General features: G+C 33.0%; 1 protein-coding gene and 1 long non-coding RNA gene across 3 annotated transcripts; one reads left to right on the forward strand and one right to left on the reverse strand.

The window, feature by feature from the left end:
* Positions 1 to 832: 832 nt before the first annotated feature.
* LOC107848438 (cysteine-rich receptor-like protein kinase 3) lies at positions 833 to 4,555 on the forward strand. 2 transcript variants are annotated; one of them, XM_047399671.1, is made up of 7 exons: positions 833 to 1,718; positions 2,286 to 2,402; positions 2,510 to 2,649; positions 2,726 to 2,936; positions 3,050 to 3,284; positions 3,662 to 3,806; positions 3,883 to 4,555. In XM_047399671.1, exons 1-7 carry the CDS (start codon positions 950 to 952, stop codon positions 4,213 to 4,215), a joined length of 1,950 nt encoding a protein of 649 aa, XP_047255627.1. In that variant the 5' UTR covers positions 833 to 949; the 3' UTR covers positions 4,216 to 4,555. The 2 variants fall into 2 exon arrangements, with proteins under 2 accessions (XP_047255627.1, XP_047255628.1); XM_047399672.1 differs by lacking the exon at positions 2,286 to 2,402 and having other exon boundaries at positions 844 to 1,718.
* Positions 4,556 to 15,433: 10,878 nt separating this feature from the next.
* On the reverse strand, positions 15,434 to 19,239 carry LOC107862376. The gene is made up of 4 exons (XR_007047352.1): positions 19,062 to 19,239; positions 17,348 to 17,422; positions 15,762 to 15,881; positions 15,434 to 15,682 (listed from the first exon to the last, which is right to left on the reverse strand). It is a non-coding gene; the product is annotated as an uncharacterized LOC107862376 (long non-coding RNA).
* Between the last annotated feature and the right edge of the window lie 3,906 nt (positions 19,240 to 23,145).

Raw genomic sequence — 23,145 nt, forward strand, 5'->3', positions numbered from 1 at the left:
AGCGTAAACTATTTTTAAAATATAATTGACTATCAATGCCACAAAAGTTTGAACAAGGAGAGTAAAATAAATTATAATAGCTAAAAGCTTAAAATATTAAATTACAATGCTAAAAAAGTATTATAAATTACAATATCTAACAACTTACAAAAATTAAAAATATAATTGATTCTCTAAACTTTAATGTAATTATTTTATTTTTAGCTTTAACTTGTTATATATTTAAAAAGTGTGTAACAAATATTACAAATTATAATAATTATTAATGTAAATTATTTGGAGAAACATAAAAAGTTTTGGTTGACTCAAAATTTTATCAACGCAACATAAATTGAGATATATTATTTAAATTTTTTAAAGAGTAATATAAATAACAATAATATGCAACATTAATTGAGATACATTCTTTGAAAATTTCATAAAAAATAATATAAATCACAATAATTATCAATCTAAAATATTTGAAGACGTATAAATAATATACTTAACTTTTCAAATTCTATCGATATCATAATAATTGAGATAAAGGAATATTATCTGAAAATTACATAGAAAGTCGCATAAATCATAATATAATTAACAACTTAAAATATCTAAAACTATAAATAACAAATTTAATTAATTTTCTCAAATATTTTATTAATGTCACATAAAATGAGACAACAAAATACTAGCTTATAATATTCAAAAAGCAACATATTGGGTCTGTGGTGGCACGGGCTCCAATATCTAAGTCTTATTAAATTTTGTAATCACAAAGTTGTCAGCATCGGTGGCTCATGGACCCCACCTAACACTATACAAAAGATGCTTCTCATTACACTTCCAACAAAAGAAACAAAGAACTAAACTTCCATTTTCCAGCTGCAAGTTCTATCCCCATAAACCTCTCAAAGTTTTGCCATCAATTTCACCTTTCCTACCTTAATTCCTTCAAAAATCATCATAAATGGATTGTTCATTAAAATTTATATTTTTATTTACTCTATTGTCACTCATAAATCTTTCAGTTTCTGATCCAAGAGCAACAGAAGCAGCTTTAATATGTTCAAACAAAACAGCTGCATCATCTGATCGACAAGTTTACGTGGCCAATTTTTTGGCCGCGATGGATAGCGTAACGCCATTAGTATCGCGGACAAAATTTGGAGCAGTAATAAATGGAACAGGGAATAATACAGTATATGCTTATGGTGAATGCCTGAAAGATTTGTCACAAACTGATTGTAATCTATGTTTTGCTCAATGTAAAACACAAATATTAAGATGTTTACCATTTCAAAGATTGATTACTGGTGGTAGATTATATTATGATGGTTGCTTTTTAAGGTATGATTATTATAATTTTTTTAATGAAAGTATGAGTAGTGTGGACAGGACTATTTGTGGAAATAGTAGTTTTGTTGGTGATCAGAGGTTGTTTAAGGAAAATGTTGGGAAGTTGATGAGGGATTTGAAGGTAGGTGGGATAAAGAATGATGGGTTTTTGACAGGGGTGGTGGGGAATGGGAGTTTTAGTGTTTATGGTTTGGCGCAGTGTTGGGAGTTTGTGAATGGAAGTGGTTGTCAAAGGTGTATTTCTGATGCAGTTATGAAAATTGGTTCTTGTTTTGGTAAGGAAGAAGGGAGGGTGTTGAATGCTGGTTGTTATGTTAGGTATTCTACTCAGAAATTCTTTAATAATTCTGCAAGTGATACTCCTGCTGCTAGAAATGGGGGTAAGTTCTTTCTTTCTCGAATGATTGAATGAGTTGAATAAATTGTTTGGTGTTAACTGTGTGATTATCTTGTATAAAAGTTTAAGTTGTTAGAGAGTATCTTAACCCAAGAAATTTGCTAATATCATGTTTAATTGGTGTAATCATCTCATTTAAAAGTTTAAATTGTTAGCGATGATACATACTTAATTTTATGTTCAACATATGCTTCTGGTCTTTCTTAGTTTCATGAGTTATTTCAATCTTATTCAATATTGAAGTCACCTCCTGAAAATGGAGGTGACTTCAATATTTCTTGAATAACTGCTTTTGTTATCTGTTAAAACATGGCATCTTGCTGTTTGTATATCTTGGATTTTGATTTAATAAAAATCTAGACATTGTTGGTGATGCTTTTTCTTTTCACTATTTGATAAGTTGAAATGGTTGCCTTATACGTATCGGACTGAAGAGTGAGATCAGCATTGATGCAATTGTAGACAACGAAAGCTTTTAAAAGTTGTGATAAAATAAAATGTTAATACAAAATTAAGTCATTCATGTTGTTGTATAATGATTAATTATTAGGAGGATCGAATCGTTTGGCTGTTATTCTCGCAACAACTCTGGGTATTTCTGCTTTCTTGCTATTTGTATCGGCTGTTTCATTCTTTGTGCGCAAGAAGGTTCTTAAACAACAGAGAGGTACTCATTTCTAAGTAGAAATCATTTTCTTTCTTCCCAAAAATGAAATCTCGTTTGAATCTAATTGGTCAGATGGCAATTGACTTGAATTTGCTTCGATGATGTAGAGAAGCAGCAGCTAGGAGCTTCCATAAGAACAGTTAACAAATCAAAACTGAATATTTCCTATGAAACTCTTGAGAAGGCAGCAAATTACTTTAACAGCTCCAATAAATTGGGACAAGGAGGATCTGGGTCTGTTTACAAGGTAATTCTTGTTGAACATTGATTTCTTATAGCAAGGAATTTTTTCCTTACGATAGTCGTTTTTATGCATGAGATAGGGGATCCTGCCTGATGGTCGTGTTGTTGCTATAAAGAGGCTCTTCTTCAATACGAGGCAATGGGTTGATCATTTCTTTAATGAAGTCAATTTGATTAGCGGCATACATCACAAAAACCTTGTACAGCTATTAGGTTGCAGCATTACGGGGCCAGAAAGTCTTCTAGTGTATGAGTACGTGCCCAATCATAGTCTTTCGGATTACATCTTTGGTAAGTATCTAATCCACCTTAATTTATGAAAACTTAGATTGGTGTAGTCTTATCTTTGTTACGCCTGAAATCGAGCATACTTAAGTAAATGCCTTTGACTTGTGCTGAATCAGACACAAAGAACCTTCAGCCACTTACATGGCGTCAAAGATACAAGATTGTGTTGGGTACTGCTGAGGGATTGGCCTATCTTCATGAAGAATCGAAATTAAGGATCATTCATAGAGACATAAAGTTAAGCAATGTTCTTCTAGATGAAGATTTCACTGCAAAAATTGCTGATTTTGGTTTAGCCAGGTTATTTCCTGAAGACAAGAGTCATATTAGCACAGCTATTGCTGGCACACTGTAAGTTTGCTACCTTCTTCGGTTACTCTTGGTTTTCTTTAACCACTGAGGATTAAACACTATAAGAATTTTTGTATGCTGAAATAATTAAATCTCAATACATTAACAAGTGACAGATCTGTTTTATACAACTAGCTCATAATTAAGGTCTTGCTGTTATATCATACTGCCAGTCATTGAGGTTCTATTTTAGGTCCTGTACTCTAATCTCATTGGTCTATAATTTAGCCGTGTTTCCCAAAGAGACCGCCTTTCACTTATATTTAACCTAATGTGAGAGTAAATTTTCGCCAGTGGGTTCTATATTTCCTGTCCACTTCTGATCTTTAAACTTCCTTTGATAGTTTATTCTTAAAAGAATCAATTTGGAATTGCAGCGGTTACATGGCTCCAGAGTACATTGTACGTGGTAAACTGACTGAGAAAGCTGATGTCTATAGTTTTGGAGTTCTTGTTATCGAAGTCGTATGTGGAAAGAAGAACAATTATGTTTTCAAGAATACTAATTCTCTTCTGCAGCAGGTACTTTCTTGTGATATTTTTTCTTTCCTTAATGGACATTAGTACTTTGTTAAACTCATGTCATTGTGGTTTCTAGTTGTGGAACTTGTATGGCATGGGAAAATCTTGTGAAGCAGTTGACCCTTTATTAGAGGGTAAATTCAACGAAGAGGAAGCATCTAAACTGCTTCAAGTCGGTCTTCTTTGTGTACAAGCATCTGCAGAACTACGACCCGCCATGTCAAGTGTCGTGAAAATGCTCACCGAGAACCATGAAATTCCTCAGCCAACACAGCCACCATTCCTCAATTCTGGTAGTTCAGAATTTAGTCCATTTAATCTGCAAGGCAAAAGGTTCTACGGTCAACCAAGCTCCTCTACACTATCTTCTGGGAATAAATTGACGGAGAGTTGGGTCGAACCTAGATAAACTAAGGTGATCAAGAATTTTGACCCCACTCAATGATCATCTCGAATTGGCATTTGATTTTGTTCTCAGCAAAGGGCAACTTTTGAAGTTTGTTTCTGTGATTAGGCATTAAGGTCTGAGATAATGAGCTTAACATTAACTAGTACTCACCCTCCATTCTTTTACTAATATTTGGCTATTATATGATTTAGTTCAATTCCTTTTGTGAATACCCCAAATGAGCTGTTTCTAATGTAAAATTTCTGTATAGTGCCTGAATTATGATACATATAGTATCTGCTGCAGTTGCAATTAACTATATCTACTGTTACTCATTTTCGAGTTAGTAATTTGCATTAAAGATTATGCTGCACAATTATCATCATATTGTCTTAAATTTGATCACTAAATAATTTGAGAACTCTCAATGTAACTCACAAAAATGGAAACAGATCAAAGGACCAGAAAATGATCCAAGTCTTGCAGATGTTGCAGACACCATTTGTTTTTAGTGGGTTATTCATATGGTACGAAGATTCAAACTAGTGCAAAAGCGTGTCACTAGAAAATAGAGTTCCCTGTCTCAAATCAAAAGGCATTCGAGAAAATAGAATTTCACTATTACAGCTTTAAAGCGTGTCACTAGACTGTACATAAATCCCCAACATCTCAAGACCCGCTGTTGAGGTTCAAACTTGCATTCTCAGCTGCAGTTTGAACCCCTAGTTCTCTGCTACAATTTACGTTCTGTAATGGCTCATCCCGCTAGTAATATTGTCTGTTTTGAGTCTCGACTCGCGCTGTTTTAAAATACGTTATTAGCTTGGGTGTAAGAAATGCTTACTCATATATCCACCATCTCTCTTATGTTTTGCCCATGTGTGACTCTTATCCTAAGCTAGGGTGTTACATTTCAATTATCTACAATGACTATACATAATTTCTACACTATCAGTATAATTTAATATGTTATACCCGAGAATGTTTTAGTGAATGATTCAATTAATTAAGAGCCTGAATAACCTCTATTTATAATTAGAAATATAAATGTATAGATAAGTACATCTCCTAACAGATAAATATTTGCTATCCATGGGATAAGTACAACAAGAGTCATAATACGCCCCCTCAATCTGGACTGACAGAGATGACATTTAGATTGTCACGCAAAAGACAAAATTGAGATGAAGGTAATCTTTTCGTAAAAATACCAGCAAGTTGTGAGCGAGTGGGTACATATTGAACAACAAGATCACCCTGAGCAACTTTGTCACGAACATAATGAAAATAAACATCAATGTGCTTTGAGCAATCATGGAAAACTGGATTACGAGACATATATGTAGAACCGACATTGTTACATAATGCACAAACTGGTTCACGTAAATAAACACCAAGCTCACAAAATATATAACTAATCCATGTGGTCTCAGCAACAGTATAAGCTACAGCTCTATACTCAGCCATCTGTAGAAGATTTAGATACTGTTGGTTGCTTCTTTGTATGCCGAGATATAAGATTAGACCTCAAGAACATAACAAATTCGGTGGTAGAACGACGACTATCGGGACAACCAACCCAGTCAATATGCGAATAGGCAAGAAGCAGCGAGGTAGAGGAAGAGGCACGTAACAGCAACCCATTAGTAATGGTGTCTTGCAAATACCTGCAAATGCGCTTAACAGAATGCAAATGAATTGTACGAGGAGCATGCATAAATTGGGAAACAATATTGACGGCATAGGAAATATCTGGACGAGTCATAGTCAAGTATTGAAGAGCACCAATAATGCTTATATATTCACTAGGATTTGAAAGAAACCCACCATCCTAAGAGATAAAGAAGTACGAGAAACAATGGGGGTATGAACGGGTTTGCAGGTATGCATTTGAAATTTAAGAAGTATATCAAATATATACTTTTGTTGGGACAAGAGAAGTCCATGAGGTGAGCAAACAACTTGAACACCAAGTGAATATTACCTAAGTCCTTCATAGCAAACTGACGAGATAAACGATAAATAAAGTGATCAAGAAGTGTTGGGAAAGGTAAGGTAGCACTATCAAAGTGCATGACAGGGTAGCAGCGGAAGAATACCCAAGTCTAAACTTTTCCTTTCAATTTGAACCAAGAGGAGACAAGAAAACATAATAAAAAAAATGATAATAGACAGCAAATATATCATCCACACAAATACGACAAGATAAGAATAAAGGCAATCACATTAGACACCAAATTTACGTGAAAAACCCTTCAAAGTGAAAAGTAAAAATCATGGGACCAAAACCTCCACTATAATCACCAAGAGTTACAATATTGTTCTCTAAAATGGTCACCAAACAAGTACCAAATAACTATGAATAACACAATAAGATAGCACAAAAACTAGAGAATAAAAAGGAGCAAAAACACAAAAAATGTAGCTGCTGTTCAGGAATATAAAACAGGAGCTACAGGCCATGAAATTTAACTCTGTCAGTTCCTAATCAAAGATTGAGATGAGAGGAACAAGCTTTCTAATTTTAGCTCAATCGGATAATAAATGAAGCGAGAATCGCAATTTAAAGTTGACAGTTGTGGCTGAAATTTTAGTACAAAAATCTGCACACTTTTTTTTGTGGCTGCTGAAACTCTCTTTGTGATGTGAAATAAGACCTAAAAAGATCTATATATATGCCCCATACTAATGAACCTATGGGTAAAAGTGTGTTGGTTCAAATTGAGCTTTATTTATCCACATAGGAAGGAAAAAGACCCATAACCCAAAAATTCTTCCCCTCCCGACTATGTGGAGGAGACCCCCATCCCGGCGATCATGCACCAATCTTCAAATTCTCTTTTGGAAAAGATTTAGTCATAATGTTGGAACAATTATCATCCATATGTATTAAGTTCAAACAACTTAGAATTCCACACATCTCGAATCAAATGGTATCTCACATCAATTTGTTTAGACCGACCATAAAATGTAGAATTTTTACCAAGATGTATGGCACTTTGACTGTAGCAATAAAGCATATACCTCTCTTGAGCACAACCAATTTCCCCCAAGAATCTCTTCATCCAAAGCAATTCTTTATAACCATCAATAGCAACAATAAGCTCAGCTTTTGTAGTAGGTAAAACAACACATTTTTGCAATCTAGATTGGCAAGACACAGTTTCTCCAACAAAAGTAACCAAATACTCTAAAGTAGACTTGCGAGTATTAACATCACCATCCATGTCTAAATCAGTATAACCACAGAGAATAGGCTTTCATATACCAAAACACAAACTCAGACTAGAAGTACCACAAAGGTATCTCATCATCCACTTTATAATATTCCAATGTTCTCTTCCCGGATTAGAAAGAAAACGGCTAACAATACCAACAAAATGAGCAATATTCGGTCTTGTACAAACCATTGCATACATCAAATTACCAACAGCTGAAGCATAAGAAACTCTATTCATATCTTCCTTCTCATCATCACTAGAAGGATAATGTTTCATGCTCAATTTGAAGTGCATAGCTAAAGGTGTACTGAAAACTTAGCCTTATCCATGTTGAACCTTCGAAGTAATTTCTGAATGTACTTCTCTTGTGATAACCATAACTTCTTGGCCTTTCTGTCATGGACAATCTGCATACTAAGAATCTGCCTTGCTGGTCCTAAGTCTTTTATAGAAAAAGAATTACTCAACTCTTATTTCAACTTTTGAATCCTGCAAGCATTATGACCAATAACAAGCATGCCATCAACATAAAGCAACACAATAATAAAGTCACCATCAGAGATTTTTCACACAAAGATACAATGGTCTGAAGTAGTTTTCTTGAAGCCCTACTGACTCATAAAGGAACCAAACTTCCTGTACCATTGCTTAGGAGATTATTTCAAACCATACAAGCTCTTCTTCAATTTGCAACATAATTTTCCTTTCCTTTGACTTCAAAACCTTTGGGTTGCTCCATATCAATTTTTTCATCTAAGTCACCATGGAGGAAAACATTTTTAACATCTATTTGCTCAACCTCTAAATCTAGAATTGCAGGTAATCCTAGAACCACACGAATGGATGACATCTTCACAACTGGCGAGAATATCTCATTAAAATCAACTCTCCTTTTCTGGTTAAATCCCTTCACAACTAACCTGGCCTTGTATCGTGGAATTGGGTTACCACCTACATGTTTCACCCTAAAAACCCACCTATTTTCAATGCTTTTCTGTCTCTAAGTAACTTAATAAAATCAAATGCAAAGCTTTAATCTCATCTTCCATAACATCAAGCCATTTTTTTCACTTTTCACGGCCTCATTAAAACTCTCAGGTTCTCCCGTATCATTCAAAAGTACATACTCACTTAGGCAATAACGAAATAAAGGTATTATTTATCTAGTAGATTGTCTGATAGAACTTTCTAGAGCATCAATAACTAGTTGCTGATCAACAATATCAACTTGCATCGGAGAATCAACAACATTATGCTGGTCATTTTAAATATGATCATCATCTTTATTATCAACTTAATTTTCATCATCATGAAGATTTTCTTCAGGAGAAGTAGTCAAAGGAAGTGGATCAACATCAATTAGACTCTCACTACTCTAAGAATCAACTTTCTTAACTTTGTAAAAATATGTAATTGTTTGGTCTTCAAAAAACACAACATCACGACTTCTAACAAGTTTCTTTTTAAATGGATCATAAAAATGATAGCCAAGTCATCTTGACCATAACCAATGAAGATACGCTGTCTAGTTTTAACATTCAACTTTGACCTTTCATTCTTAGAAATATGCACAAAGGCTTTACACCCAAAACTCTAAGGTGATCATAAGAAATATTCTTACCAGACCAAACTTTGTTAGGGACATCACCATATAAATAAACAATAGGAGATAAATTGATAACATAACCAGCAGTATTTAGTGCTTTTGCCCAAAAGAAATCTAGCAGCTTAACATATGAAAGCGTACATCTAACCTTCTCAACTAGAGTTCTGTTCATCCTCTCTGCCAAACCATTCAACTGAGGAGTTTTTAGAGGATTTTTCTAATAATGAATACCCCACTCTTTGCAATATCTATCAAAAGGACTAATATACTCACCACCATTATCTGAGCGAATATATTTCAATTTCTTCCCTGTCCAGCTCTCAACCAAAACTTAAAAACCCTTGAACACATCAAGTACTTGATCATTATACTTCAAAGGAAATACCCAGATTTTGCGAGAATGATCATCAATAAAATTCATAAAGTAAAGTGCTCCACCATGGGACCTTACTTTAAAAGGACCACATAAATCAGAATGTACCAATTTCAGCAAATCAAGTTTTCTTAAAGGTGACAGACTCTAAAAAGAAACTTTATTTTATTTACCGGATAAGCAATGAACACACTTCTTCAACTTTGCTTATTTCACTCCAGAAAGTAAATTTTTCTTAGCCAAACTATCAATCCCCTTCACACCCGTATGACTCAACCTTCTATGTCATAACTTTAATGAAGTATCATTCTCCACTAAGTTTATGGAGCCTCTAGAAGTGGATCCCAGAAATACATACAAGTTAGACAACTTGTCATGTTTCATCTTGGGTTTTGGCCGTAGAAACTTTTTTTGAAATCCGTTCTCTGAACCCAATATGACTCCAGGGTATGAGTCGTATTCTGGGGTATGAGTGGTATGGTTCTTTCATAACCTAACCAGTGTTAGTTGGTGTAATGGTTTTAATCACGAGAATGGTCACAACTTAGGGGTGTAAGTTGTAAGGATTGATATGAGTTGTATCGGTGACCCGTATGATGGGTAGTATTTGATCCTCCTAGTAATTCATTCTACCAGGGATATGGATCATGGATACGAATTGTCTACCGAGGTTACAAATTGGTTGGATCAGTCATATGTAGGATAGTGTCTGATCCAAAGGTTAAGGACTGGGTATGACTGGTGGAAACCAATTATAAGGAAGGTTACGACTCGTAAGAGGGTCAGTCGTATCCCTGTGATGGGTTTTTAAGGGACTTAAGTAGGGGTATTTTGGACATTTCCTTACTTACTCTAATTATGACCCACGACTTCTAATACACTTAGGAGGTTATTTACCCTATTATTCTATTCATTAACACTTAGAAAACTATTTCAAAACATATCATAATTCTCTCAAGAGCTTTTGGGTCAAGAGAGCTAGGGTTTCAACTTGAGGATTGCTTTGGGGCTTGCTTTGGTGTTTTTCTTCCATTATCTTTCTCGATTTAAGACATGTGTCTCTTCCCTACTTCTTACTTCTAAAAAGGCATGAATTTTATGGATGTATTCATAGTTTCAATGTTGCTGGTTAATGGTTTTCAACTATTAATTAGGGTTTTTGTTTATAATGGCTTGGTTATGGTTTCCTATAGTTTAATTATGATTTTATATACATCAATGATGGTTTTGGGCAATTGTATTGCATGGTAATGGTTTAATGGTCTTTTGAATTAGTTTTGTTTATATTATGCCCCAAAGGTGTTTGATAAAATGCTTATAAAGATATGTTTATTGCATTGACTTCTTTAAATAGAACTCTTGCTTGTTTTCAGCTTATATATGAAGCTATAAATGGTTTACAAAGGTTAAAGGCTAATTGGTTATACTTGCAGAGGACATGGTAGTCTCCCAAGAGATTAATATGGTAAATGAAAAAAGGGCCCTAAAGAGTCCCCTTAACCTAAATAGTTTGGCTATGGATAAATCTTGCAAGTATGGTTGGCATGATGACACCATTAATAATTGGCCTTGGTAATAAATGGTAATTGGATTGTTTAGACATGATTTTAATTTGGGCATTAATGGCGGAATGTGTAACTAAGCCGTGAAAGGTGGAGGTTCTAGGAGAATCAAAACTGGAAACTCATATTTGCCGATATGAGGGGTCTTCGATGACCACGTGTGAGTGTCATGTTTTATATTGGAGGGATGTACTAGTCATCCCATGGTATATTTCCTAGTTGTGCGGCTACACACACTAGGACTCTTTCAGCAGGGGAAGTTGAATCCATACGGCATATGGGTGTAGTTAAACAGCAAGGTTACACAGCCTAGGTAAAAGGTCTTAAATGTATGCTAAACACGGATTCCCTTTCCCAGAACTTATATATATGTGCAGTTGTATGCATCATGGATGGTTTTACTTGGTTATTTAAATGACATTACTTCATCCTTATCCTGAGATACATGCTAGCAGTCATTTGCTAATCTGTCTACTGGAGACTGTATACCCATGCTATGCAAGAACAAGCCATTAGACTCCTCCTACATAGTGATTGATTCAGGGACAACTTTTGAATTGAAATGGTGAGCTTCCATATTTCCGGAAGGCTCTAGTTCATGATATGGGCATTTTTAGGCATTTTGCTTTCATTTTGGCTATTGGTTTTGGCCATGGTTGGGGGCATGTTCCAGCCGGATATTAGTATTCTTTTGGATAGAGGCTTTGTGGTACTTCTGGGGATTAGTATGGGCGGGATCGGTACTGGTGTTGGCCTTGACATTAGAATAAGCTGGGAGGATGGCATCATCGGACATGATTTCTCACTGTTCCATCATTTTAAATTTTAGGTTTGATTATCTTATTATGTTTTGATATTCTCTTTGATTTTGTATGGTATGGATGGTTGGTTTGGTGCGGGTAGACTCGATTGGGTCGGACTCAGTTATAACCCTATCCCAAAGTCTTCATGAGAGCATTTACGCAATCTTGTTATATGCTCAAAATTCAGCTTATCTAAGGCTGTGAAAGGTGGTTGGGTTGGGTTAAGGGGGCGGTCCCCGATTTTGGTTGGACTTGGGATGCCCATTATATCTAGGCCATGGTTCGGGTCGTGACATATCACCTCAAGCATGATAACAATACCACAATTGATACCCAAATGTTCTCCTTCATTCCATCAACATTGAAGTTTTAACTTTCACATACAATCTCCATTAACAATACCACAATTATTTCCGTGAGCTGATACATCATTTGTTATAATATTTGATATGAATTTCTCGCCCCTAATATATTTAATATAATAAATTTTCTGATACATAAATCTAACCTGAAAAAGTTTTAATTTTCGTTCGCTGATACATAATTTCTATGTATTTGATAAGGGTTTCTCGTCCTGATACATTCAATATAATCATGTTTTTTTCTGTTAAGTAATGTATCGTATGAATTAATATTTCTTCATCATTCTGATACATAGATCTAACCTGAAAAGGTTTCAATTTTCGTTCGCTGATACATAATTTTCTATGTATTTGATAAGGGTTTCTCGTCCTAATACATTCAATATAATCATGTTCTTTTCTGTTAAGTAATGTATCATATGCATTAATATTTCTTTATCATTCTTTTATGTTAAGAATGAATTAGTATTGGAAGATTATGATTGATGAAACTTGATTTGATTATTCAAATTTCAAAAAACAAAGTTGAAACGGATTTTATGTAATTAAACAGACAAAATCTTAACTTACATCCGTTAATTACTCAACAGCAGGTGCTTATATCATTTTCCCCCTTTTTATCTCCAATTAATTAGTTTGAAATGTATCATAAACATATGTATCGGAATCAAACTTATGTATCATATCCGGGATATTAGGTAATTAATATAAAACTTGGGAGAGAGGGTAATTAGATAGTAAAGTGTTGGGGTTTATGTTGTTTATACTTTAATTTTATCTACTTATCTCGAACACGTGATGTATACTCTAAAAAGCTTCCACGTCCATCTCAAAACATCTTCAACCAAAAAACAAAAAAATGGAATGTCTGGTTTGTGTCAAATGGATCTTGGGCCTGACTCACACCCAAAAGTTAGCTGTTAAGAGTAAGTAGAGTTGCCCAAGATCATATACAAAGTTCAAATTCTCCTCATTCCACCAATACGTGGGACATAAAACCTCACCGGATGCACAACACGACATTTGAACGTGAAACTAAATAGATTTAGGTCTAACTCACACACTAAAAGATAACTCATAAGAGAAGATTGGCTAAGACCATACAAATAGTCCAAATGTTTGCTACCTAGTAAAAATGACGTTTAGTAGAAAGTGTGAAAAATTTAAGAAAGAAGAAAAACATCACCCTTTACACAGATTTTTTTACCCTAGAAATTTATTATTGGTATTGTTGTTACGACGACTGTGTTTCTAGTTGACACGACCATATTGTGGAGGAAATAGGGATGTGTAAACAAATGACCTTTTCTGGGGGTCATGTCACTTTCAATTTTGTCCCCCTTAATTAGTTTAGTGGTTCGATCTGTTAGAAAAAGAAATCCATTCAACCTCAGCCGCCCCATAACAATAAAGGCTTTTAGCAACAATAAATAAGTACTTTAACAAAGAGTATTAAATTTTTTATCAACATTAATTAATTGTCATTGAATCTAATGTTTCTTTAAACTTTAGAAGTATTTACATATTAAAGAGTGCTAAAATATAAATTATCGCTAATAATTATCTTTAAAAATATATTTAAATAACAATTTAAGTTATTACCATTAACTAATTTTCGCTACAATATATTTTTGTGCGGTGTGGTTTAATAGCTGATCATATTTATACAGTTGCATCAAAAAAGGTCATTATGTGCAAATAATGTCGGGAAACAGGATTGAAATGTTCTACCACTTTACAAAATTTTAATTTATTCATGACCACAATTATTATTATTGTTGTTGCAGTTCTTAGTATTTTTTTAAAATGTTTGTAAGCTTGTCACAATAAACATTATGTTGGGTAATATATAGTTTTGATGATTGATAGAGTGATATGAAACATGTCACTCAAGTTGGTTCACAGATACACTGTCTCATGTAGCTGAACTTATAACAAAATCATTGATGATTAAAGATAAGAATGCCAGAATCAAGGAATGAATGAGTGGTTAAATCTGACAATAACCTAAAGAAAATAAATGTGTACGATTTGAAGAGTTGGAGGTTGACTACAACACTAAAGAGACAAGAGTTGGAATTGAAGAAGGAGCCTCATTTAAAATAGAGTTCTAAGCAATGAGAGTTCTGATTGAAGAAGGGGTTTAAAATAAAGAATGACTCTTTGGAGAGTTATGCTTAAATAGAAGATGTATCATTCAGAGTGTTGCGCGCACTTATAGGGAGAGAAAAGGCTAAACACAATCAAATTGATAAAGTTCATAATCCAGAGAGTTTTGAGTGAAGATTCAAGTTGACAAACCAGTTTCACTAGATTAAGCTTACAGTTCATGAGTCAGTTTTGATGTATTGTTCTTATTGAGTTGTAATTTATTATTTTCCCAGATTGGTTATTTAGGAACAATATTGAGCTAAGATAACTTCAAGTTGGGATAACTGAAAGTGGGTTCAACAGTCAAGGGTGATTGTTGAGTTATAGCAATTAGAGTTTATAATTTCTTGTTATTGAGTTATAGGAATTAGAGTTCAGAAGTTCTTGTTATTGAGGTATAGAAATTAGAGTTTATAATTTCTAGGTTACAAGAGTTTCGTAGTCAGTCGTTGTTGAAGCTCAAAGTTATTTAGTCAATTTAGATTTAAATACTGTAGAGGTGCGAGTCGTGGTTTTCACACCTTTTTCACTGCTAGAAAACTTTAAATTTTTGACGGCCAATGTAGTCGGAATGTGGTCGAAAATTAAGGCAGTTCCGACTACTTTCCAACTGCTTCGTGATAGTCGGAATATGGCTTGTCGAAAAAATATTTCCGACTACTGTAGTCGGAAATTTCCGACTACTTTAGTCGAAAATGTACTCAGATATTTAATAACTATTTCTTTAATAATTATAAATATTCCGACTACTGTAGTCGGATATTTAATAAATATTTATTTAATAATTAAATATTTCGACTACTGCAGTCAGAAATTTAATAAATAATTATTTAATAATTATAATTTTTCTGACTACTATAGTCAAAAATTTAATAAATAAATATTTAATAATTATAATTATTCTGACTGATGTAGTTGAAAATTTAATAAATAAATATTTAATAATTAATATTATTTCGACCACTGTCGTCGAAAATGTAATAAATAATTTTTTAATAATTATTATTATTCCGACCATTGTAGTTGGGAAAATAATAAATAACTATTTAATAATTATTATAATTATTTAATAATAATTATTATTTAATAAATAATTATTTAGTAATTATTATTATTTAATAAATAATTATTTAATAATTATTATATTGCATTAGCTTACACTGATTTCACAACTTTTAGATTATAAACGACATAACTAATATGTTTTTCACAATAGGATCAAACAGAACAAAAATTTATAAATACAACCACTTTAAACCATTCAAAACAAACATCAAATCAAATAATTTAAACATCTAAATGTCACAACCAAAAACAAGAACAATAACTACAATCTAATTATCATCAGATTCATTATCTTCCTCATAGTTGTGTTTGACGCCACTCTTCTATGCTTTTTTGAAATTCTTACTGAAAGAAAAACTATTTGTCAGTATATAAACAAGCAAAGTTGAGTAATAATAAAATAATGTAAAAATTATTATCTTACATATGCATTCTTAGCATGCGTTTCTACCCAATCTCCTCTTGTACCGTCCTTGTTTTTCTTCCTATGCGTTTCTTCGTAGACATCAATAAAAGGGCACTCTTTTCCCCCATTTTCATATTCCTGCAAAAACTTAGAAAAAGAGGTAATACAAGTATGAAGACAAGTCCGGGCAGCATAGACCAAAACATCTTAAGACTAATACAAATAGATCATAGAGTACATGATTCGAAAATACTCAAATCCAACAGAAGTAGTAGTTTAGGTGGATTCTTTTCAATTGTTTAAGCTATAACTAGACAGTTTGGAAGGAGTCTACAGGTATATAGGGAGCCAATGCCCAGAAATAGTATTTGTGATTTCAATGACCAAACAAAAAGTAGATGCTCTAAACAGTGTCGAAAGAAGCATTCAAAATGTCGAAAATGCAGACGCATACATTTTGAAATTCGTAACTAAGCAAGTTGGAATAATGGTCAAGAAAAGAAAAGTGATTTTGGCAACTTGCTTTTGTGTCAACATGTACAGTGGTCCATTTTATGCTAAAAACCAAGGCAAATGGTCAGACATCCATATGAATATAACACAAACAAATATGTAATATGAATAATAGTCAAAGAATGGAAAAACTTATATTATCCAAAAGGTAATATCCATCATTATTAGTTTGTACAAAAAAATAACTAGAAGAGTGTTTTTCATATCTACTACTTAACTAATCGTTGAAGTGGAATGGATAACTAATTGTTGACAATGGAAGGTTCTCTGTATCTTTTTAGAACTATTTAAGCAATTATTCCATGGGAAAACAACTTATGTGATTATGCAGTACTCCACATTAACCAATGGTTATAAGGTTATGTGTTTAGTTGGATTAATGATAGCTCTTGGTATTCCTGCAGTTCTTTTATACACAATTCAAATCCAAAAAAATGCACTCACAAATAAGGAAAATTAGGAGCAGTGCAAAGCCTTTGGATGGGGGACATATATTCCATTCCCCTGCATGACTGGTTGATTTATAACAGTTGAAGTGGTTGGCTAAAACTTCAGGCTTCTTACAACCATCCCTTGGTTAGGGAGTTTAATTCTTTCTAGAATTCCTCTATATATCTATTTACACCTAAGGGGGAGGAAGGTCATAGAGTAGCCCCAGTTATAGAACACTTGGTTGAGAGAAGTTTATGTTGATATTTTGGCAGTGGATTTTGGCTGATTTCTATTTTGGTCTGAGTGTATAGCCCTAGAATCAACTACAAAGTGTGATTTATGCGGGATAGACGCACTATGAGAAATATTGAGTATAGAGGATAGAAGTTGGATGCAGGCAATGGATCTTTCGAAAACAAGATGTCAATAATGCTAGTGAATCAAAATAGGCCACACACGACTTCACTAGACTTCAAGATGAACAACAACAAGAGCAACAAGATGTCAACAATGCTAGTGAATTAAAATAGGCCACAAACGGCTTCACTAGACTTCAAGATGAAAAACAAGAAGAAGATAACAACAATAGTGACCTTTTGATGGTGGTGGTGGTGGTGGTGTATATTGACCTACGGGAAGATTATCAGGTCCTTTCTTACCTTTCTTACGCCATCTATTACCATGACCTTTTGATGCCATTGATTTTCTTTATTAACCACCTGAAAAAAAATCACCTACATGGAGCTTTTTTGTTAACATTAAAAAAGAGGTTAACCTAAATAAAATAAAGTACATGAAGAAATGTGATAATTATCAGCAAGATAACAAGTCTTCTGACAGCAAAGAACATGTGAATTAAATTAGTCAAATGACTTTATTGTAAGGAGATAACTTGTAAGGAATGCACAGAAGGATACTTAAAAATAGATAACTAAATCATATAAATCCAAATATAACATTATATTAGCCTGAGCTATGAAGAGGTGAATTGACAACAACACTGTAAATACTGATATTAAACAATGAACATGTTAAAATTTGCTAACTTTGAGAACTTTAGTATAATACAATTATAAGAATAAGTTTCAAATGCATTTCTTAAAAAAAGATGTTAAAGATCTATCTATAACTAAATATCAAGGGTCAAATCTCAGGAAATATGTCATCTTAAAGTCTACTAAATACTTATTAATTACTCATTATTATCATAATAGTAATGATTAATGTCTAATAGTAATATAGTTTAACGAGACACACATGCTTTCATATTTAATGTTCTATTATGTAATCTTATACATGATAAACTAAAATTAACTTACCTATAATTATGACTTCACTTACCGAAAAAAAAACAAATACAAAGGTCAATAGAGAACCCATTGTTCACGTAATTTGCCAATCCAATAGTCTTTCTAAAAGGATCTTCACCCTCAGATCTCATTCCCAAAGTAAATTGGGGACCGCAAAAAAATTATCAATGACTATTCCTTAGTAATATAACCTTTGTACCTCCCTATTGTTTGAGAGAATTGCAAGTGGAGAATAACATCTAAGTTTCTGCTCCTAGTATGTTCGAGAGAATGGCTATCGAATGAAGGTTTTCCAAGCAACTAGTTAACCTTTGCACTACCTATTCATTGGTAAGAACATTTAGAACATTCTCAGATTATTGCAGTGAAAAACAAGCCTAAATATGTTACTGTACCAGCTTGTATGGGGAACTGAAAATTTGTTATGCACAGGTTCCTAAGATCATTCATGTCTCAGAATAAGAAATCCAAGAAGAAGAAGAAGAAGAAATACCCAAAATATACCAACTTTAAATAGATGATAATAATGAACACTTTGCACCCACAAGGTAATACTATAAACTGTCTATTTGAAATCAAAGAAAACACCGAAACACCACTAAAAAGCAACTACAGGAGTAGATACAAACAAAATTAGGTTAACGTTGAACTAATCTAATCCAGATTAAAAGCTTTCAACATGAAGATATCAAATCACCTAGATCCACAATGTTCAATCCATGAGTGCAGATCGAACGTTGTGTAGAAAAATATGTCAAGAGATACAGTATAGCTTCGTCAAAATGAACTGAAACAAGATTCACATACAGAAACATTCTACTTGGAAGAATATATGTACACAAAGAGCACTAAATAAGCTATCAGTTGCAAATCCCCCTTTGTACAGAGACAAGTAGACACCCATAAAATCATTTAACTTGAAAGCACAGTAAAGCAAAACTTGGTTACAAAACCGTCTGTTAAAAAATGAGCACAAATTCACAGATTTAGCCAACACCTTGTATCACCAAACATTGATTTTTAAACTTCATAAACTCCTGTAGAAAATGGAACAACTTTTTACCTTGAATCAGTGAAGATGGAAATTTCTTGATTCACCTTCAATACCGTCATTCATCGCCGCCGTTAACACTCCACCGTCGTCAATTTTTGACATAGAACGCTGAAAGTTGTCAAGTTTAGGAGCCCTAGCTTAGAGAGAGACGTGGCTTAGAGAGTGAAAGAGGTAATTGGGAATTGATGTGGTGGGTGTAGCTTATGTTTTATATATAAATGTATTTAATAATTAAATATAAGATTCTGACTACTTCAGTCGGAAACTAATTTAATATATTTAATTATTTAAATTTTCTGATTACTGTAGTCGGAAAAATACATATTTAATAATTTATTTAAATAATTATTTAATTTTTGGATTAAGGTCTGATTTTACATGTAATAATATATTTATTTAATATTTATATTTCTGACTACAATGGTCGGAAATATATATTTAATTATTTATTTATTTAATTATTTATATTTTCGATTACAATGGTCGAAAATATATTGGTACTGGTTATATATTTATTAATATATTTATTTAATTATTTATATTTTCGACTACGTTAATCAAAAACATAAATTTAATAATTTATTTTAGTAATATATTTATTTAATTATTTAAATTTACGATTACGGTGGTCGGATATATATTTAATTATTATTAATTTTATTTACTTATTAGTGTTTCCGACTACTGTAGTCGGAAATATATATTTAATAATTTATTTAAATAATTATTTAATTTTCATATAAATGACTGATTATATAATTAAAATTTTATTTATTTAATTATTTATATTTCCGAATACGGTAGTCGGAAATATATTAAATTAATTACTAATTTTATTTATTTATTAGTGTTTTCGACTACTGTAGTCAGAATTTATATTTCTCAAAATTTGTGCCAAACATTCTGACTGTTTTTGTCACAAAATGTATTGAGAAAAATATTTTGTAAAAAATAAAAATTTTAAAAAAATATTTCCGACCGAAGTAGTCGAAAATTTCCGACTACTTTTTTCAGTCAGAAATTTTTAGTAAAAAAATAGCGAATTTCTGGTAGTGTTTGAGTCGGGTGTTTTTCACGTGAAAATCATTGTGTTCTTTATTTATTATTTTACTGCTTTCTTGGAACACGTTAGGTAAACCGTTTCATCCGTAGGCAACTCTTAAGTAAAAGTTATTAATACATTAGGTTGTGTAGATTATCAATTGGTATCAGAGTGAGGTTATCTTTTAAAGGTTAACAGCTAAGATAAGATCATGATGAACTCTGAACCACCTATTGGACACAATAAAGATCAGTCAACAACTCGACCACTACTCTTTGATGGTTCGTATTTCATTTGGTGGAAAGCCAAGATGGAAATGTTGAATTAAGGGACAAAATTACTGATGGACCAACAATTCTCATGAAGATAATGGATGAAGAACAGGTGAAAAAGGTAAGGAGTGAATTCACCTCAGAAGATCTTGTTGCACTCAAAACATTCTTGTTTGTGGTCTTGGTCCAGTTGAGTACAATAAAGCGTCTAACTGTACCACTGCTGAACAAATCTGGGATGCCTTGGTGAATGCACATAAATATACTAGCCTAGTGAGAAAATTCAGGATTGCCTTACTTTTCACTGAATATGAGACTTTCAAAATAAAGAAAAATGGGCCACTACAAGAAATGATGACTAGGCTAACTTCATTGGTAAATGATTTGTCATCTCTAGGAAAGGTACCTGTAAGATGAACATGGAAGATCTAAAAAGGGATAAAATGGTTAAGGAAAAACCACTAGATATAAGGGAATCTGATAGTGGTGAATCTGAACTAGATGAAGAACAACTAGCCTTCATTACAAAAAAACTTCAAGAGGTTTTTCAAGAAAAAGAATCTGACAAAAAAAGAACAGGTAGCAAGAAACGATCCAATGACAAAATTAGGTTCTACAAATGTGACAAAACTGATTATCAGATTAAGGATTGTCTTCTCTGGGAGATTGGGTAAAAAAAAACTGAAGGAAAAGGAAAAGAAAAAAAATATGGGTTATGCCATGATAGCTGCTTGAGTTTCATACTCGGAAGAATTAGAGTCAGAAGATATTGATGAAACTGCTCTAATGACCATTGTAGATTTAGATATAGAAGAGAAAGAAGCAATTTTTAGGGTAAGCATTCTTGAACTAAACGAAAAGTTGCATCTCTTTTTAAAAAAACTTATTTTATTAATGAGTATCTTTATTGGTGATTTTCAAGAACTAACCTCTAATAGGGATGAATTGTTCAGTAGTCTTGCAAGCTCAAAGTCCGATTCTATTAATTTGGAAACTTTCAAGATTGCTACTGAAAAGGAAAATTATTCTCCAAAGGAATAGGTTAGTAAACTTGATTCATCAAATCTGAATCTCAAGTCTGAAGTTCTGAAACTATCTCTCTCTGATAAAGGGAAAAATGTTACAAGTAAAGATCAGGAAATAATTGAGTCAGATCTTAACAAATGCAAAAATAATTATCTTTATGAAAAAAAAAGTGAGGAAACTAGCTCAAGAAGTGTCTAGGATAAAAAGGAATCTTGAAAGAGAAAATAAATGGACGAACTCATCTATAATTATGGAATAAATTGAGTGAAAGAACTCATAATGGAAAGACCAGCTTAGGATTCTATAAAGAAATTGATGTCACAGGGGATTTATGTTACGTATGTAGAAATTTTGGGCATTCTACTACTGAATGTCCAGTTGCTGCAAAGAGTAGGTATACAAGTACAAATCTATCAAAGAATACTGGCTTCAAGTCAGATCAAGCTAATAGAAAAAGTGTTAAAATTAATCAAAGAAATAGGTCCACAAACTTTTTGCCTAGGTGGGCTAGAAGAAATTTAATTCATCTAGTTGATCACAAGAATGGACCCAAGTTTGTTGTGTGCCTAAAATTAACTCCTAATTTGTTTTGCAGGTGAGAGTGAAAGGAGGCAAGCAATATTAGTACAAGAATAGTGTTTTCTGAAGGCATAAGATAGGATACAAATAAAATTTCTTTTACCCACCGCATTTAAAGGGGGAATGTACTTTAGGAGATGGAAAAAAGGGCATCATTACTGAAGTTGGAAAGATTGGAAGAACTAAAACAAAAAACCTTTTAAGGATGACCATATTTGTAGTGCACGTGTAAGGGGAAAACAAGGGAGGTACTCTTTCAAAACAAAAAATCAAATAAGTATGACCAAGTGTTTGGAACTGGTCCATATGAATCTTTGTAGACCAATGTAAAAAACAGAGAAGGTAAGAGGATAAAAGTGAAACTAATGAGCATGCACAGGAACATGTTGTACCACTTGGTACAACTATTGTGCAGACTGAGAGCATATTGATAGAGGGACAACAAATCAAGAAATTTATTCATCAATAACACCAACACAAGTTGTTGATAATTTTGTTGGAAGTTCATACGAATTGGTGCTGAAAAACTACAAGTATCAAATATTTGTGTCAATGGTTGAACCTAAAAAGATCAATCTGTGGAGGAGAAACTAATAGAGCATGGGTTATATGCAAGATTTCAAGCTAAGAATAAATAATCTCACCTTAAATATGTCAAAAGAATCTTGAGACATCTCAAGAGGATTAGTGACTTGAAACTATGGTATCCAAAGGAAAGCAATTTTGCTCTTGTGGGCTATAAAGATGTTGACTATGTGGGTTACTTAATTAACTAAAAAAGCATCAAAGGCACTAATTAGAGATAATTTGGAAAAGAATAGGTTAGACTTTGGGATGATTAAAATTGCATGAACTCCCCTCATGTATCGGAGCCATTGGGACATACCCCAGCTGACCCGAACATAACTAGAAATCACATAACTAAAAAACTTTCAATAATGAAAAGATATATGAGAATTAGGTCCTTGGACTATGAGGACTCACCAAAAGTCAAAATGTAGGTGATGATGCCTGTAGTCAATCGTGCTGTTGTAAACAAGCACCAGAACCTATATTATAAGACAATATAGCACATAGACATATATGTGGGTCAGTACCTCTGGAATGTACTGAGTATGTGAGGGTAAATATATAATTAAAACAATAACTGAATATACGCATAAGCTTTCACTGA

Source organism: Capsicum annuum, chromosome 11 (assembly GCF_002878395.1).
Source record: "Capsicum annuum cultivar UCD-10X-F1 chromosome 11, UCD10Xv1.1, whole genome shotgun sequence".
Taxonomy (NCBI): domain Eukaryota; kingdom Viridiplantae; phylum Streptophyta; class Magnoliopsida; order Solanales; family Solanaceae; genus Capsicum; species Capsicum annuum.

Coding starts and splice junctions, on each gene's coding strand:
- LOC107848438 (XM_047399671.1), top strand. CDS start 950: ATGGATTGTTCATTAAAATTTATATTTTTATTTACTCTATTGTCACTC. Junction 2,650..2,725: donor GATCTGGGTCTGTTTACAAG/GTAATTCTTGTT, acceptor TGCATGAGATAG/GGGATCCTGCCTGATGGTCG. Junction 3,285..3,661: donor ACAGCTATTGCTGGCACACT/GTAAGTTTGCTA, acceptor TTGGAATTGCAG/CGGTTACATGGCTCCAGAGT.